Source organism: Dermacentor silvarum, chromosome 1, assembly GCF_013339745.2.
Source record: "Dermacentor silvarum isolate Dsil-2018 chromosome 1, BIME_Dsil_1.4, whole genome shotgun sequence".
Lineage (NCBI taxonomy): Eukaryota > Metazoa > Arthropoda > Arachnida > Ixodida > Ixodidae > Dermacentor > Dermacentor silvarum.
Window position 1 is genome coordinate 94,733,210 of NC_051154.1, and position 19,100 is coordinate 94,752,309.

Genomic DNA, 19,100 nt, shown 5'->3' on the forward strand with positions numbered 1-19,100 from the left:
CTTGGACTGTAATTCTAGGAAATGCATTCGGATTTCAACCTCTGAAGCGTGCTTTGTAACCTCTACAAAGGACATATCACATGCTACCACCTGCCACTCCCAAGGTGGTAACAGCTTCGCTGAAGGCATTAAGCGATGGTCGTGAATTGGGATATCCATTTCTTCGCTAAGCTCCCTGACACGCAATGAGAAAGGCTGTCTTATAGAGGGACGATTACCAAAAAGTGTAGCACACGTCATATCGTTAACGGTATTAAAACATGGATGCTGATGATTAGAGCGGACTTTAAGGAAATATGTGAGACTGGTGTATGTTCTCTGCAGATGGAGTGACCACTCATTTGATTCGACGTATAAACTTTCAATGGGACTTGTTCTGAAAGCGCCAGTGGCCAGGCGGATACCTTGATGGTGGACGGGATCCAGCATCTTCAGCGCACTAGGGGCGGCAGAGTGATATACCACGCTACCGTAGTCTAGTCGTGATGAAATGAGACTCTTGTGAACCTTGAGACATGTCACAATGTGCCCAGACTTATTTAACTCATTGAACCTCCCTCATAGAGCACCAAGACACTGATGAATGCCAAGACCTGAACACAGAGTTGGAGATGATGCACCAAGCATTTATTTAGTAACCACACATCACCTCTCTTTCTATTTTGTAGCAAAAGGAAGCCACAAAAGTTTTCAAGGTTTCTGAAAATTTACTTATGACAAAAACATTTTGTTAAAAGAAGTAAAAAAAGAATGTGCTAATTGAAGCCACTGAAAGAAAGCCACCCTCTACCTGCAGAGGGCTGCTTGTGGGTGAATAGAGGGAGCCATCAGAGGAGGCAGCCCCGTGACGTGGAGGCAGTCCCAGGGGCCCTCCTCTGCTACCCCCAAGTAGTGGGCTCTGGCTAGGTGAGTACGATGACCGTGAGCTCGATGAGCTGGTAGGGCGTGGGCTCTCCCCAAAGGGTGGTGGCTGGAAAGCACCACCACCGCCCAGTCGTCCTTCCCCTGCATCGGTGATTTCATGCACAAATGAGCCTCTCAGCAAGACAAGGGAAGAAACAAACACCATACCTACATGCCTCATTATAAAGTGGTGGTTCTCAAATGGGTATTCACCGACCATGCGGGGTCTTCAAAGAAAATTCTAACATGTACACAGCCGTCACTGTTAGCCGTTAACTCTTGCATTTTAATACCGAGGCAAAAAGGTGAAATTGACCACCATTCAACCATCGTATTGCAACACATGAATCAATGAATGCCTTCTTCTCAAAAGCAGTTACTTAAACATCTAGAAAAGCTTACACAAAACATTTTACCAATGGGTAAGTTCGAATAGAAGGCGAGGTTTTTTTTTTCCACAATTTTTAGCCTCGAAGTCAGCCCCGTCTTATACGCAAATTTTGCCTTTAGGTGTGGATTTACGGCAGCGCGAATTTCGCCTTACAGTGTGGCTTTACAGCAGCACGTGCCATGGTGCCGTGAAGCCACACTATAAGGAGAAATTCGCGCTTCCTCTGTATCACCTTATATTGTGGTATGCATACTCAGTTGCACCCTCGCTTTATAATCCTGACCGCCTTATAATCAAATAAATACAAAATATAAATAAGATACAGTAGTGAACAATACAAAACCAACAAAAAATAATGAATTTCAGTTGAAGTGGAACAATGAACTATAGTAGCTCATACTATAATTTGTAAAATGAGTTCTAAGCTAATGCCTAACTGCCATCAAAACTCATATAAGCATGCCTTGCTGCTGTTTACTGCCACATCTGGCTCGGAATAGGTCCCGCTATGCCCTTGGCGCCGACCGTTGCTGTGAATGCGCATGACCAAAGCACATTTCGTGCCCACTGCTAAGCGTGTGTGAATGTTGAACATTCTGAGTTCCCATTAAAGCCATTATTTAATTAGTTCTACTAGATTATGTTAGAATCATCGTGCCCAAAAGTAGCCGTCTGCACGGGAAGCTTCGCGTCGGTATGACAGACACTTGCCAGCAGGTATTGGGAGAGTGCAAGCCAGATGTAGGCATCAACTAGGAAACTTCCAGCCAGTCCCAGCTCTCCCTCCCCAGGAAAAAATTCCTTTTCTGCTAACTCCCCTCCCGAAATGAAAGAAAAGACTGCTGCACGAAAAAACAGCACAGCTACACGTCGACCACGCAAAACCGTCGTATATAATCCGGGCGTCGTACAATCGAAAAACTAAGAAAAAACAGCACAGCTACACGTCAACCACGCAAAACCGTCGTATATAATCCGGGCGTCGTACAATCGAAAAAGAATATAGGCAGCGACGCTCAGTCTTGCCCAAAAAATGGGTACAGACTGCCTGAATAAGCCGACACGAACCTGCACTGCCCCCTCCAAGGAAGTTAGATTAAATTATAAAAAAATGACCATATTTATTGATTGTAACGCGCATATTTTTCCTGATTTTCATTGCTTGAACTCGACCCTCGCGTTACATTAATTTAAATAACAGCAAAATTGTCCATTTTAAAACAAGTGCTCTAAATCCCGCGATTTTTAGCGCTACATTGGCAACCTGTAACTTTTTTTTTTCTTTACATCTCGATGCAATCCATAGGCAAGTCGACTGCAGCTGGAGCTTGTTTTTGATTGGAATATATGCTGTTTTCGCTGTGCTTGCAACAAGTTACGATGCTGCAATACCCTACGACCTTCTGCGGTTCGACTCCGTTCATTTGCGACGTTATAGCGATGCAGCGCATTCGGTATGACAGCCGCTTCAAGAAACGAGCAAAACTGCCGAGGAGCTGGGAAAGCCCGCTGCGGCTCGGTGTCTCGACGTCAATGAGTCGACGATTTGCAGATGACGGGACTAGCGGCAGGCCCTCTTTAAACGCAAGGCCAGTCTTTGCAAAGGCTCTGTGGAACCTAAAATGGCCTGGTACTGACCCCAAAGGAAATGTTTGTGTAGCCTTTTAAGAAGCACTTAAATCTCAAACAAGCTTGACGCACGGAAGATGACTTGATTCTCAGCGATTACTTCTGGTGATAGCTTCGCTTTCGCGAGACTCTGCTCATCCCAGCACTGAAACCCTCGACGCATACGGCCGACAGTGCAAGGCCAGTCTTTGGGAAGGCTCTATGGAACCTAAAGTGGCCTGGTACTGACCCCAAATGAAATGTTTGTGCAGTCTTTTAAGAAGTACTTAAATCTCAAACAAGCTTGACGCACAGAAGATGACTTGATTCTCAGCGATTACTTCTGGTGATAGCTTCGCTTTTGCGAGACTCTGCTCATCCCAGCACTGAAACCCTCGAAGCATACGGCCGATAGTGCTCTTGGCCCTGACAGCGTGCTTAGGACAGTGCCAGAAACACTTGGAACGCTTTCAGTGCTGAGTCACGCAAAATTTTGCGAAAGTTAAACTATCTACGAAAGTGATCGCCCAAGAATACCGCCCAAGGAAAGCTCAGTCTCCTCTTCAGACGACGATGAGTTAAGAGAACTAGTTTCCGAATTGCGATGCCTTGAACAAAGGTACCATTTTTTTTTCCATTCATCTCGCGTTACATTTGTGGTTTCATTTTTATTATTTCCTGTAACTGAAAAGCTGCCACTCGCGTTACAATTGCAGTCACATTAAATTCGGCTAAATACGAAATGGCACACCCGTTTCAGCAGGCTGCAGTGTGCTCACGTGCCAGCCTGCCTCTGCTTAAGGCTTTTCTTTTTTTCCCCCGTACGGTACTGAGAGAGGTGTCATATGAGGCGGAGTTGGCTTAAAATTGCTTCTTATAACTGAGGTTTTTAATACATTATTCCTGTGGGTGTTTTGCTGGGACCAAACCAATCAGTCATAAAATGCGGGTCGTCGCATGACCGGGGGACGTATAATCGAGGTTCCACTGTACATGTAGATACAGTGAGTGTGCACAGTCCTTGTATTTGTTCATGCGCAACTGTGGAGGCTTTTTTAAGGGGACACACAACTTGCTCCCACCTACCATAACCACCTAGACAGACAGGTGCACTGATATCTGCATCTTTATGTCCGTCACGGGGCGGCATATTTTCGAGAGTTTTCTAGTGGTTTTGATGCCAATTAACGGCCGCCAAAAATGCGTCCTCACGGGGCAGCATATAGTCTCTCGAGACATCGACATGCCGATTAGCGGCCGCCAAAAACGTGGTGTCCTCACTGTGCGGCATATAATTTCGAGAAGGCGACACGCCGATTAACGGGCGGCAAAAACGTCGTGGCCCCACGGGGTGGCATCTCGTTTCGAAAAAGCGACACGCCGATTAACGGACCCAGAGGTGTGCATGTGCGTCCGTGTGGTGCAGTGTCAGGGCTCGACCTTGGAGAGAGGGGAATCTACCGTCCTTCTCTCCTGGTGAAAGGGGTGGGGCCAAGACTTTTGGGAGGAGTCATGACATAATTAAGGTGAACTCTGCATACCGGCAGTTACCCTACATAGGGAACTAGGGAAAGGAGAGGCTATTTAAGCACAGGTTTTGGCCCCTGCTAATTAGTATAGAAGCTGAACCTATGCGTTGCTAAGAAGCCGTCGGGGGGCTAGTGCCGTCCAGTATCGCCTGGGCCACCTGGCCACGTCAGAACTCCGAGAAACTAGTTGACATACGAGACGACAAACCAACGTCTGCAACGAAGGTCACGGTAGTTCGCCTCAAGTTAGCTCAACCTGCTTGAGAGAAGATGTCAAATCTAGACTCCCGGGAAATCCAGCCCAGCAATCGCATCCACCTCAACAAGATCGGCCCGCCAGCATTCTTCGGGAAAGCTCTGCGCGCCGACTTCACGGTTTATGGACTTGCTGCTGCTGCCCGGCCACGCGTATGACATCGTTGTTTTCTTTTGAACTTTATTTTAGTGAAATGCTGTTAGGTGTTATTCTTGTATATTTTATCCGCGCCCTGTTTCATATTTATATGTATTGTTAATTGCTCATCACATTTCTCCGTCATCATTGTGTTATATTAAGTTCAGGTGTGTTAGTCTGTCTTGTTTCTTTTTTATTATTTTATTTTATTAATCGTGTATATTTATCAGTCGATAAATATGTTTTTTTTTGTTTTTTTTTTACTCCCGACTCTGACTCTTTTCACTGTGTTCGCTTGAGTACGGAACGACCAACCGGCTTGTATATCCCGTCGATCGACTTCGCGCCGACGACGAATCGGTGACAGCTGTGACAATGTCCCCTTCCTGAACGGCCTTGAGCCGTGATATTTAAAGGTACAGTGCACTAGAATCGTTGAAGGGCTGCAGAAAATAGCCTCTTCTTGTCTACAATCCCTCTCTCTTTCTGTGGCATGTAAGGCATGTACAAATCTGGGCGCCACTCGCATCTGCAGTTTTGCATGCCGAGTGGACCATTTCAGGTCCTGACAAGCCCACGACAAGTTTATCAGCTGACGCCAGCACCTGTATTTCTCCTAGGTAAGACAAACTTTTGCCAGGCATGGGCAAAAGAGACAAAGAAACCGTTCTGGCTCTTTTGCCAAAATGGGCAAAGGAGCCAAAGAGAGCATTTCGCGTTAAAGTGATCCCCAGCCAGTCAAAAATAAATCCGGTGTCCTCCATTACTGCGTGCCTCGTAACCATATCATGGTTGCGGCTCGTAAAACAACAAAATAAAGTTTTATTACAACTTAATGTAACTTAATTCATTAAATTGTCCACTACAGGCCATAATGCTGTAGTGGACATAAAGATGTTGAGGATAATGAGCTGAACCATTTTTAAAAATTTAACTGGAAAATAAAAATGCAGATCCAATCCACATGTTGAAATCTATGTGAACCGAAGCTTTAGTGAAATGTTAATTAAATATAAAACTTTAAGCAACACATACAATTGTATCTACTTTCACCCTATGCAACGTGTCATCTCATGCAATATTTATGTTATGCAGTACATCGTTCACAAGCTATATGTGGAAATGCAAACACCAGATCAGGTGGATGTACAGTGTGAGATGTCTACGCAGCGATCTACCGAGGACGAAGGCAATGTATGATGCTTGTCAAGGAAATAGTGGTGATAAGAGATGCATGCACAGAGGAGCATGACACATACCTAAATACATTCTACAGTTTATGAGACATGGTGGAAAGCGTTCGCTGGCATTGTGACAGTGAGTTTGTGGTCATCGAGTGAGATCTGTTCATGTTTGCCTGAGCACGCGTGACAATGATAAAACTACAAACCTTACTTCGTGTAGTTGTCTCTTAGCTATTGCTTGTCAATGCTTTGTCTTCTTGGTGAAACTGACCTTTTTATTTTTCACTCAGGATGAATACCTATCTTTTTACACTTTTGTTTGTGATTTGTGGGTGCCGGCTGTGGGAACTAAATGTGGTCAGCCATGGCGTCTAAGATATACGGCACTGTACGATACAACACTCGCATATCTCTGACACCATGAGCCACGTCAATGCATTGCTCTCGGTGCAATCTCTACTGCACGTGCTGGCGCTCATATCTGCGCTATTACGGGCTGACCTTCTTGCGAATGGGTAATAGGTGAGTGCTTACTGACAAGATACTATCCACCAGGAAGCTCTGGGAATTTGTGAAGTTGCTTTTACTGCTGGAACTTTAACCCTTTAAGGGTCAAGTTTTTCACCAAATGTGACCCCAACCTGCCCAGCACTTGCCCGCAAACCTGCCCACACGACACCTTTGCCACGGTACGAAACCTACGGCGCAACACGTGTGAGCACACACACCACAACAAAGCCGTCATTGTGCCACAACATGGCCGCTACAGCGCAAAAATCATGTAAAAATAACGAAAAATACCATGACACGTCACCATGACCACGTCACTTCCTCCACACTTTTCTCCTAGCACGTGGAGGGGGTAGGGCCTCTCCTCCGTTTTTTCCTTCCTCCATGTCGTACGTGAATGACAGCAACGCCGAAACGCTGCGTGCCAATTTGTGCCTTTAAAGACTTTATTCTTGCGTTTACCGTTGCACATAGCAAAGTGTGCCTTCATGACTGCGTAGTCGCCATCTATGATCGCGTCGATAGCAGCCGCGATTTCGTCCACAGTTGCAGCAAACAGTAGTTTCGTTTTGACAAAGTGCGGGCGTCGGCCGCACGCCTTCAAAACTGTAAGGCAGCCATCCATGATCGAGTCGACAGCGGCCGCGGTTGTAGCAAATTATTGTTTCATTTTTATTCAGTGCAAAGATAGGATGAAGAGCGCCGTCTACATCGCGATAGGCGGCGAGCTGGCGACACTGGCGAAAAAATAATGGGGATGTGTGCGCAGTAGTGAAAAGCGTGTCTCAAATGAAGACGCGCGCAGCGGCCACGCTGTAAAAGAAGTCACAAAGCCTTCGTCGCTGCGAGCACTAATCAGTCACGCAATTACGAGAATTGCAGTTTCCGCACTGATTTTGTGCAAAATAAAAAAATGATTTTGCCGATTCATTCAATAAATAAAAGCGTGTCGACGTAGAAAGCATTTGTTTATTGTTTTCTTGATACCTTCAGTAATTTGACATTTGGTTAATTCGGACAGTTTTTTGGTCCCTTGAAATCCGAATTAACGAGGTTTTACTATAGCAGTGCCTTTCCAGAACGCCGACAGCCGCAACTTGCTATACGCAATCAGAGCGCGCAGGAAGCAGTATTAAACAGTTAAATGAGTCAACACAATCAGCAGCCGGTTGGAGGAAGGTGGTGGGTAGAGACACTGGCCTCCCCGCCATTATAGTTTTTTCACAACAGCTCTGCCACCTCCCTATTTTGATTTTTTTCATGCAACCCGGTAATAACAATTATCGGTTATAACAATGACACTTTCGTGGCACTTGAATATTGTTATAAGTGGGTTCGACTGTATACACCAGCACCTGCCTTTGAACAAATATAGTCGCCCCCCTTTGAGCAACAGGCAAGTGAGCATCTAGCGTTGACCTTTTGAGAGATCAGAAACCTGATAGACATTTGTTTATAGGAACACAATCAATGGAAAGAGTCCGTTAAATGAAACCAAAACTAACCGCTGCGAGCCCAAACAGGGTGGCAGCACTTGCTGGGCCAAAAAAAATATTGAAAAACGGAGGCTTTTTTTCAAACACATAGACAGTGCCGTAATTATGTGGCATCGACCATTTGGGACTTGTTCGCCGCGTTGCATATTTACAGCATTCACCCTTAAAGGGTTAAAACCTAGAATTAACGAAATTCACAATTTATAAAAGTTTTTCCCAGCAAGTACACCTTCATTTTATCGAGATTTGACTGTATTCGTTTCGCTCAAATACTATACGGAAAAACAACAGTTCTTGCAGTCTACCAATGAAAGACAGATGCAAATGAAAACCAGTCTGAATGATTCTGGTTCAGGAGAACCGAGGTTCTTGCACAGACAATGCTGTTCCTGAACAAACACATGAAGGTCACTTATGCACAATGGTTCCCAGCCATTGAGGAGGCATGCCTTGCCTTGCACAGCCTTCGAATTTGCAGTCTCTATTTAGACAAAGCAATTTATCATTCAGGCCAATCTCACCACATTTGGATACCGTCAAAATGATGGCACCATGTCTTTGTATTGGTCTCAGCTCTGTCAGCAACGACTACACAATACAGTAGAACCCTGCTGATACGTTTTTCACGGGACCGTGAAAAAAAAAAAAAAAAAAATGAAAGAGCCGGGAAACGGGACAAATTGAGAAATGGGAGTAGCGTTGAACTGAACGCAATATTATTTTTATTCTTACGAGTGAAAAAAAGTCATAGTTTCCCCCGAAAGCCGAAGTATCGATTGCGATAGCAAATTAGTAGACAGCTATACAAAGTAAGGCTAGTAGTTTTATTGTCCGTATAAACTTGTAAACATTCGCTTATCAACTATATTAACAAGCATGGTGTCAGCGCCCACAGGCAAACATGAACACATCCCACTCGATGAGCGCAGACATGCGCTGTCAAACGCTGGCGTGAGGAAGCGCCGGTGCAGAAGCGAGCGAAGTGACCTTTGTGCTGTTGTCTATCGCTTCAATGCAAACTGAGTGCCGAGAACACACAGCACACACAAAGCCTACATTGTCTAGACTCTGCCCCCAACGCAGATCACTTCAAGATGTACGGCCCACGCGACCACGCGCAATACGCAGTTGATGCCAGAGTACAACACCTCCCGCTATCCCTCCCCCCTCGCTGGTGCCTCGAGCGCAACGGAAGAAGGCGTGCTTCCTCCCTGCTTTTCTTTCTTGCGCGCTCGAGATTTAGAGGCGGCCGTTGGCTCCCCTCGCACGCTTTCACTCGCACATACAGCAATACGGCGCGCGGCGACGGCGTTATCGCCTTGGACTTTATACTGAACATCTATGAGTCAAAACTAATTTTAGGGCCACAACGCGTCATAGACACCATCTTTAGATAGCAAATACAGATATCAAGGGCTATTCCTTTGCTGGCAGAAACCGAAAATACGTCATAGTTGTCCCCACGGCACTTTGGGTGGCCAATGCCATCGTCAAGCCACCAAGCTAAGCGACATGAAAAGTCAAAATGGCCGCTCGGGGCGGCGCGGGAACGGTCCCAGAGTTGCGACGCAACAGCAGGGTTTACAAATGCATTGGGTTCTATGGGAGCTGTGCTGGGACTAGCCGAAAACGACGTAACAGCCGGGAAAACGCAGCCCCCGGGAACGTAACAGCAGGGTTCTACTGCACTACATGCATCTGGCGGCGTGCTAGTTCCTCTTTTTTAACTACTGTCCTTGTCATGTCATCATGCCCCAGATATGATCGTACTTGTTTTTCATTAACAAGCTTCTCAGTTGACCTGACATGCATATGTCCACAGTATTATTAAAATATGTAAATAAGCCTTTTATTGCTGAACCAACTCAATGGAACTTTTCATTTCCTTTTTACAGCGGAGCTGTATACCTCTACCAGCCAAGGAAATTTTCGTGTCGACATAAGCAAAAAACGCCATACCCCATACCAGCTGTGTGATAGCTTTGCCGAACTGGGGGAGAGAGTGAAAGCAGAGTATAAAATAAGCATCGCGCAGCATAGCGGATGCGAGGTGGAGAGGAGGAGTGAGGGAGGTGGTAATGGGACGCATAGAGCTGCTGCCAACGCCGACCGCGTTAGCGCCTAACGCGCCCGGTGTCCGTGACTGCAGCCGATGCCTCTGGCGGCCGCTCAGCATGTTTCGACCAGAAAACTGGACACTAGTTGCTTCCGAAAGACTGAAGCGAGAGCTAGGGAAGCTGAAACCAGGCGTCGCAGAAGAGAACATCCCGAGTTTAGATTGAAGGAAGCAGAGAGTTCGCGTAGGCGAAGAAATGAATATCCGGAGGCTTGTGAACGTGGCTGGTTGAATTCATCGCGATACTACGCAGAACATCGCGAAGAAATCCTGAGCGCCAGGAAACTAAATGTGTGGTTTGCCACTACTTTACTAAACTTTCCCCAGCTCCGCTGGTCTCCCGTGTTCGCGGTAGCAGAGCCACGCATAATTATACAGGGTGTCCCAGCTAAAAGTAGCCAATGTTTAAAAAACGACGGAGTGTGCTAAGAGGCTCAAACCAATTCAGTGGTTTTGAGGATCTTGTGTCCTAGTCTGCGGTATTTTTTTCTAACCTAATAAACTAATTGCCTAACTTTTTAAATATTGGCTTAACCAAGAAAGTGTCAATACGAAAGTTGTAGATCACGTTTAAAAATGACTGACTGACATGTTCGCAACTAAGTGCCATTGATAGAGCTTCTTGTAATTGCCTTTAAAGAACACCTGCGAAATACAAAAACAACCGCGTGATAGTGCCACTATTTCAGCGACACCAGACGACCGATCAGTAAAAGACATTGTTTGCATGCTTTTTTTATAGACTGACTCGCATGTCCTGTTGCTATCGGGAACACAGAGTGAGCGGCGGTAATAAAGATGTGTTGCACTTCGACGTGACGTGGCAAAACATATCATTCGCTCCACTTGTGGAATGAAGCCCGAATGCACAAGACAAGAAAAAAAAGAAAGGAAGCTCGGGCTTGAGTAAATGTTTACCGCTGAACTGTTTAATCGGGAAGGAAAATGCAATTGTCATGTTCTTCTATTCGTTCGCTATCATATCTTACTAGCGAGAGTTGCTGGCGCGTACCTTGCGGCCACTGGTAACGCCAAGCCCGTCCCGGAACTGCTACACAGATATGCGGATTTCATTTCTTGATCGGTCGTTTGGGAGCGCTGAAATTATTTGCTGTTAAAGTCCCTCAATGTAAAAGTAGCGTCACGCTTTGAAGAATGCCGCCTCCTCCTCGCACACCCTGTCTGATGCCGATGCCATGTCGGTATTGGTCTAATGGCATCACGTGGGTCGTCTCGCCACCGGGCGCTGGCTGCATTTGTTTACGAGCGCGCCATTGCCATTTTCGCCTGAGAAGCGTCTACCGACTGGCGAGGAGCACATGTTGGCGCCGTCGCTCTTCCGTGTTGTTTTGGTTTGTGAAAGCCTTGAACTAAGTTTTGCGGCAGGTGCGACATCGTTTCACGGCATTTTCATCATGACCTGCTGCGCCTTCGCATGCCAAAATAGTTTCAGCAAAGGCAAGAAGCTTAATCGTTTTGTACACCAACAGGCTTGAATTTGCGGATACGCGAAGCTGCGTGTGAAAACGTGATTACGAAACTTATACGATTCAGCTCAATTCTTTCGAGATTTGAGGCTCGAGCATGAAAACTCATCTTAGGAAAGAAACTCTGCCTTTTGTGGTTACTTACTAGCTTTCTTTACAGCGAAAAGCTTTGTTTGCCTCTTTTGTTCTTGTTCGTTGTTGGCGGCCGCCCAGTGGATTTGCGATACAAAGGCACCGATGAAAAGCGTGCGTGCTCTCCTGAAACCCAGTTCATCGACGAACGCCAGCATCATAGGTCTTGTCGACGTACGTGCTAATTCACGTGAGCTTTAAAGTGTGAGAAGGTTACGATGCGGGGGTGGAGCACTTGCAAAGAAAACATGCGATCGCCCGCTCGTTCACTGGCTGGTTTAGTTGTTCATTTAGTCGTTTGCTCGTTCATTTAGTTGTTCGCTTGCTTGTTCGTTCAACTATTAGTTCGTATAGCCACTATGTCTCTGAGACGCACTTGCTGTAGGACACTAAGGCTGGTGCGTCCATGCCCTCCGCCAGCCTTTGAGCGTCATAGCTTATACGCGCCGCGAATTCAAGTGGCAAGGATGGAGCGGTATATTTAGGTTACTGAGGGTTTGCTGGAGGCCTGGATGTTGGCATTCGATCGTAAATGTGTTATTTACAACCATTCGCAACAAGATCTTGCGACACGTCCTTGACAAATGTAGTGCACGCTATACGTTCGGAATCGTCATGGTATGGCGTTAGCTCTCGTTTAGATATTATAAAAATACTTATCAAAACAGGAAAAAGAATCTGCCGTCACTGAATTTGTATATATTGTCACGTAGTAGCTGCGGTGAAGAAAACAGTCGCAAAACTGTGAATGACGAAACTGACTTTTTATTGGGCGAACCTGTGCCCACAAAGGCAAGTTGCACTCGAAGCACAAAGATAGCGGCGAACACAGTCGGTGATCGTCGAAATCTGATCAGCGGTGAAACGCGTCGGCTTTTCTACATGAGTCATCGAAGGTTCCAGAGTAATCCCTGGTGCCCTTGTGTCTTCAAGAAAGTACTATAGACAGTTCGCGTCGCCCATACAATCAGATTACATAAGCATCGGTGACAATAGACAACGGATAGAAGCATCGATAACGTTCGAGAAACTTCCGATACATGCAGGCGCATCCTGCGCCGGGCGATAACGTTTAACATTTGTTAGCCGCAATCACCGATGAAAGATAAACAAGTGCACGTGTCAATATATATATATATATAACCCTCCGTATAGAAATTTTATGCTACACACGAAGTTACTCGGAGCTAGATCGCCACCGCGAACGCTTAAAGCGCACCGCATTGCTATGCGTGCATTCACTCTGTGAAAGGTCATCTGCTACGCTAAAGCGTTGTAGTACGCGCTACGGTCGAGGAAGGAGCGCAAAAGAGAGGGGAAACGAGGAGTGAAGGCGGAGGAGGAGAGTGTCGCTACTTTACGAAGTTTAAGGGTCTTTAGGCGCTATCAAGCGCTAGTTTTTTATTTCGGGGGCTTTCTTTAAAGGCAATTACAAGAAAGGTACACAATTACATTAAAGGTAATTAGTTGAAAACACTTCTGTCGGCCATTTTTAAACGTGATATAGAACTTTCGTATTGGAACTTTCTTGGTGAAGCCAATATTTAAAAAGTTAGGCAATTAGTTTAGACTAATTCATTGACTTTGCAAAACGCAAGAAATACCACAGACTAGCACACGCAATCCTCAACACCACTGAGTTGGAGTTGGTTTGAGCATCCTAGCACACTTCGTCGTTTTTAAAACTTTGGCTACTTTAGCTGGGACACCCTGTGTGTGTGTGCGTACATGCGTGTGTGTGTGCGCGTGCGTGCATGTGTGTGTACATACTTAGCACAGTCACCACACTTTCATATATAAAAAGGGAGACCCATCTAGCAACTCATTGAGTGCTATGGGTAACACTCAAGACTGCCATGGGTAGACTATGGAAAATAAAGACACCAGAACAGAGTGAATACAATGCTCGACCATGTGTGGTGTTTGATACAGCTTCGCTGGACATTCACGTGCGCAGGGCGGAATAGCGGCCAACTTTTTTTAGAAATTCGGAATATTTGATATTCGAAGGTCGTCCTTCAAATTCAATTCGATTAGGAAATTTTATATTCGAACATGCCTATTAATTACTTCACAGCACATATTGCAATTTCGTAATTGTAGCAGGCGAGTTCATAAGGCGTATCCACTTGGAACGATTATCAGGATAATAGCAGTTCAAGACATTCATTCCCAAAGTGTGCAACAAAAAACATGGGGGTTCCAGTGACTTTTGTGCTTGATTGCTCATTGTAACAATGCTCATTGTGCTTCAATGTAAGTTCATAGTAACATGTGCTGTAAAGTGATTAATTTAAAAGTTAATTATTCAATTTTTGTTATTCAGTCAATTATGCATTTCTTGTGAAACTAATGTCTGCCGCTTCAAGTAATCCAGCACAAGGACTATAATTACGCTATCTGCCACAGGCGATTTTTATAAATTGCATATGATCAAAAAAAAAAAGACCACCCTGTATTACGTCTTGTGTCACAGAGGTAAATAGCCATTCTGGAGGTCTGGCCAAGAATGAGTACATACACAATGGCACATACACAATTGCACATACCCAATGGCCAAATCTAATCAAATCAAGTAAATAAAAGAAGCCATTGAATGTGACGCACTGTTCCACTAAAAGATTGGTGTGCTTTAGAGATGCCTATGAGCTGAAATGATATGTACAGGTTTTATGTCACAATTTATTTCTTGATTATGCAGAAAGGTGCGCTTACCTGCACTACTTGTTCGGACAGTACTACACAGGGCTAACATAAATCTCGTTTGCCGGCATCTGGCACACATGTAAGATTTTATATATACAGTAAACCCGTTAATTCGAAGCTGTAAAAAGCGAAAATAATTCTGAGATAAGCAGTGTTTCAAGATAGAGAAATCATGAAAATAGAAGCCTTCTGGCCGCACACGGACCACATGGAGCCTTTCCAAATACCACGTGATTTTTTCGGTCACTTTCGCATGCATCAGCACTAGAGATGTTGGCGTCTACGAGCAAAGGCGTTACAGACACTGTGCCAGGACAGCACGCTTCGCACAAAGTAATCAATCCTAAGAATATATCTGAAGCCAGTCATCCAAGAGTAACCGTTTTCAGACATCCAAGAAGCTGACGCTGCTACTGTCTGCATTTTTACAAATTCCGGACAATTTAGCCTCGAAAACTGAAACTACGAGAGAGTGCAATTGTCATGCCTTTAGCGTTGCACAAGCTGGCAGGTACACTGGGGGCTTGCATGCTGGCTTTTTTGGGCGCAGTGCATTGGCTGATCGCGTCTGCTCAAAAGTGCCAATCATCTTGCCCAAGGTCAGGATTAATACGCTGTGACCACATTGATGTAGAAAGCAAATCATCCTAAATGAGAGGGGGGAAAGAAAGACCCGCCTTCAAGCTCACCGTTACTGTAAAGCTGCAATACAGTGTCTACGAGCAGCCGAGCAAGTGTGTGCGAGTGGTGATAGATAGAAGGAAGGGACAAGTGGAGAGCGCAGCCCCGAGTGGCGTCTGGCTCAGTTAACGAGCTGCCACCAGGTAAAAAGCGAGCGCAAGCATAATTGCCGATGCTACCCCACTGCCTTTTTTTTGATATTTTTGAAGCTGAGGTTTCAAGATATCCAGAGTTCGGAACAAAAGAGGTGAAACACACATGGGTTGAAATCATGGCGGGGAAGAAATTTCAACTTACCCAATATTTCGAGATATTAGAGTTTGAATTAACGAGGGTTTACTGTACACACGCAAATATATCCTGTGAGATACCAACCGACCCAGCAGCAGCATCGGGCACGCCAAATCCTCGGGTAGGTAAGCCAAGGAAGCTTGACTTAAAAAAAAAATGCAACAGAAGCCAAAGGAACCACTGTACAAAGGGAACAGTGGCAATAAGAGTTGTACAAATACCACGTACCAAAGGAGCTGTTGTGGGTGTGTTGCTGCCGCTCAGGGAAAGCAGGGACAACTGTTGGTGTGACACTGCCATAAGGTGTGGACGGTGCAGGCGAGACAGGTGCCACGTATGTGATCACATGGTTGGAAGAGCTCTTGTCTGGCAGGTTCACACGAGAAATGCACTTGTCACTTGTGCCATTGCCCTAGGAATGAGAGGATGAATAAGAAAAAAGAAATACTAAACAATTTGTGCTGGAGGCATTTAGGCAAACTTTTTTGTTAGATGAGGCTGTCTTGAAGACTTAGGCTGAAAAAGAAAAACATCAGATACGTACGTCAAAGAGGCTCTACAACATTCCTGTTCATAGCTTACTACATTTTCGTATTTGATAGCCTACCATTGTCTCCATGGGAAACATTAATGTCTCCTTGATTATGAAGCTTAATGAATGATTATGAAATTGGGCTGGATTGCATACGGCAGGCATTGCCAAATCCACACTGGGAGATTACCACAGTCGTTGAAAAGAAAAATGTACAATCATTGCATTCTACAGGTGCTAACATGTGGGGCAGAAACTTGGAGGTTAACGAAGAAGCTCGAGAACAAGTTAAGGACCGCACAAAGAGTGATGGAACGGGAAATATTAGGCCTAATGTTAAGAGACGGGAAGAGATCGGTGTGGATCAGAGATCAAACGGGGATAGCTGATATTCTAATAGACATTAAGAGAAACAAATGGATCTGGACAGGCCATGTAATGCATACGATGGATAACCGGTGGACAATTAGAGTTACAGAATGGATACCAAAAGAAGGGAAACGCAGTCGAGAATGGCAGAAAACTAGGTGGGGTGATGAAGTTAGGAAATTTGCAGGCACAAGTTGTAATCAGCTAGCGCAAGACAAGGGTAATTGGAGATCACAGGGAGAGGCCTTCGTCCTGCAGTGGGCATAAATATATGCTGCTGCTGATGATGATTACGAAGCACCACCAATGAGAGGTTTGGAGAGTTAATTAAGAAGAGCATTTTCTAGGGCCAATTAGTGAAAACGATAAAAGCTGGGAAAAGGAACACTACGGGTGGTTGTGCACAATTGGCCGAGTATCACAAGCATCACATACGCTGCCCCAGGCCTGATCTAGGTAGGATGATTGCAAAGGCAAAAAGGAGAGGTTCAGCGGGCTAAGAAAAGAATAAAGCTGCATTGGCAAAAGGTGTTGCAGAGCACTTTGAAACTTGCCCAGCACCACTTGCCTGTAATTACTGCCTGTAATAATTCCTATCATTGAGCTGGGTTATTCGATGAAGCGGACATTAGTAGCACGAGAAATCGAAACACATATTCAACTAATTAACAAAAATTTACTTATGAACTTCTTAGTTAAATACTTTACGACACATATTGCAATTTACTAATTGTAGCCGGTGAGCTTGTCAGGCGTATCCACTTGGAATGAATTTCCAGAATGACACCAGTTTGGAGATATGCGCCATCAAACTCGCTGTTAAATTCATGCACCGTTGTTCCACTTTTTAAACAAAATTCTATTTTATACATTGAAGCACAAAAGTAACTGGAACACCAATGTATTTCGTCCCAGACTTTGGGAAATAATATCTCAAAACTGGTGTCATCCTGGAAATTCATTTCAAGTGGATGCATCATCGTCTTGCAAACTCAGCGGCTACAATTCGTAAATTGCAATATGTGTTGTAAAGTCATTAACTAAGAAGCTCATTAGTCAATTTTTGTTAATTAGTTGAATATGTGTTTAAATTTCTCGTGCTACTAATGTCCGCCTCTTCGAATAACCCCCAGCTCAACGATAAGAATTATGCTACCTGCCACAGGCGATTTTTAAAAATTCCGTAAAGATTCATTTTGAACACCCGGTATAAGTCATGGTGCAAAGTTCTATGAGAACAAAAACAATATATTTTCCACTGAACGGCTGCCTCTTTAAAAACCATGCTGAAATATTTTCTAGACATATCAAACTAATTTCTCTCTCTCTTTCTATCTCAATATGTGTTGCAAATGCTTTCCTGATCACTTGAATTCACTTGATAGGTGTTTTACTTGCTGCTAAAAATACTGGCCATTTTTGTCCACAGTGTGCTACTCTATCTGTCAGCCCTCTTTTTGATTTTGGAAGACCATTTAACATGTTCTCAAAAACTTCTATATTACAACCTGCAGCCATGTTAAAGGCCAACTGTAATAAAATTTGGGACCACATAAAAAGCCTACTTTCCGACAGTGTGAATAGATATACAGACCTGCCAACCCTAACAAATGAGAAATACTGCAGTTTAAGGCAAAACATACTAAATATTGGTGCAAAACACTAAATTAATCATGTATTAAAAAAAAAAAACAGATGATGTTCTTTATGGACACTGTGAACAGGAAAACTCAGTGTCCATGAACTTTTTTATGAAATTATCACAGAACAGCTGCTGAAATTTCAGTTGGCATTATGTATTGGTTCTATGAGTGAATGGCACTACTGCTGGTAGGTAAGAATAAAAGAGTGTATCCAAAAATTTGCCACTAAATATCCGTGGGAGGCTGTATATGCATTCTCTTAAATTGACTTTTGCCCCCATTCCCAATCTGGCCACAAACAAAAACCATACAACAGTTGGTGTCAATATGACAATAGTTAACAAGCTCTAAAAATTGGGAATTTCACGATAAAATCATAAAAGTTGGTAGCTATGGATATAGTGCAGCTTCCACACAAGATTTTTTGTTTTAAATAAGAGTGGATGCGTTGTGCAAGGCTCACAAGAATAGACGTTTTTGGTACCAAAACTTTTCTCTCTCTCTCTCTCACACACATTACCGCTCACTGGGAACAACACACAACCCAGAACACTGAGAGCAGCTCCTGAGCATGACCTCGGAGATCAGGCAGCACCTGCAGCGCAGGCAATGTTCTGGGATGTGCAACACGACTCCTAACCACCAGGTGCCTGTGTAGTGCGCTAAAGCGCTATTTAAAGGCTTTTAATAAAAACACTGACAATTACCGGCATTGCAGCTTTGCCAAGACTGATTCAAAAGTAGTGTATACAACTCATTCGTAATCAATTTAGCCGAAGTGAAATTTTGCTGCTGTTGGCCTTTAACCCTTGCAAAACTGTTATGCTGTGTGCCAAGTACCTGAAGTTGGCAATTTATGGGTTTAATAGCGCTACACAACCACATAACATGAGCAACCATATAACTTGGATATCATCTCAAAAAGAAAACAGCAACACTCAAGAAGCCAAAGTCAACAGTGAACCTGCCTTGTCACTACCCACAGCAATGAATTACCAATAATAATGATAAGTTACGTAGGTAATGCACATCTTCTACAATACTTTGCACATGCCCAGTGGCTATGGCGTTTGGTTAGTGAGCACGACGTCAAAAGTCCAATACTAATCCATGGTGGCCACATTCTGA

At 44.5% G+C, this 19,100-nt stretch overlaps 1 protein-coding gene across 1 annotated transcript in view; it reads right to left on the reverse strand.

Moving 5' to 3' along the window:
* LOC119432764 (nuclear hormone receptor FTZ-F1 beta-like) overlaps positions 1 to 19,100 on the reverse strand; it is a 143,485-nt gene that overhangs the window by 85,384 nt on the left and 39,001 nt on the right. Inside the window, exons 4-5 of the mRNA XM_037699924.2 lie at positions 15,657 to 15,840; positions 791 to 1,005 (exon numbers count right to left, since the gene is read on the reverse strand). Of these exons, the coding sequence (XP_037555852.1) occupies positions 791 to 1,005; positions 15,657 to 15,840 (399 nt within the window). The remainder of the gene's footprint in view (positions 1 to 790; positions 1,006 to 15,656; positions 15,841 to 19,100) is intronic.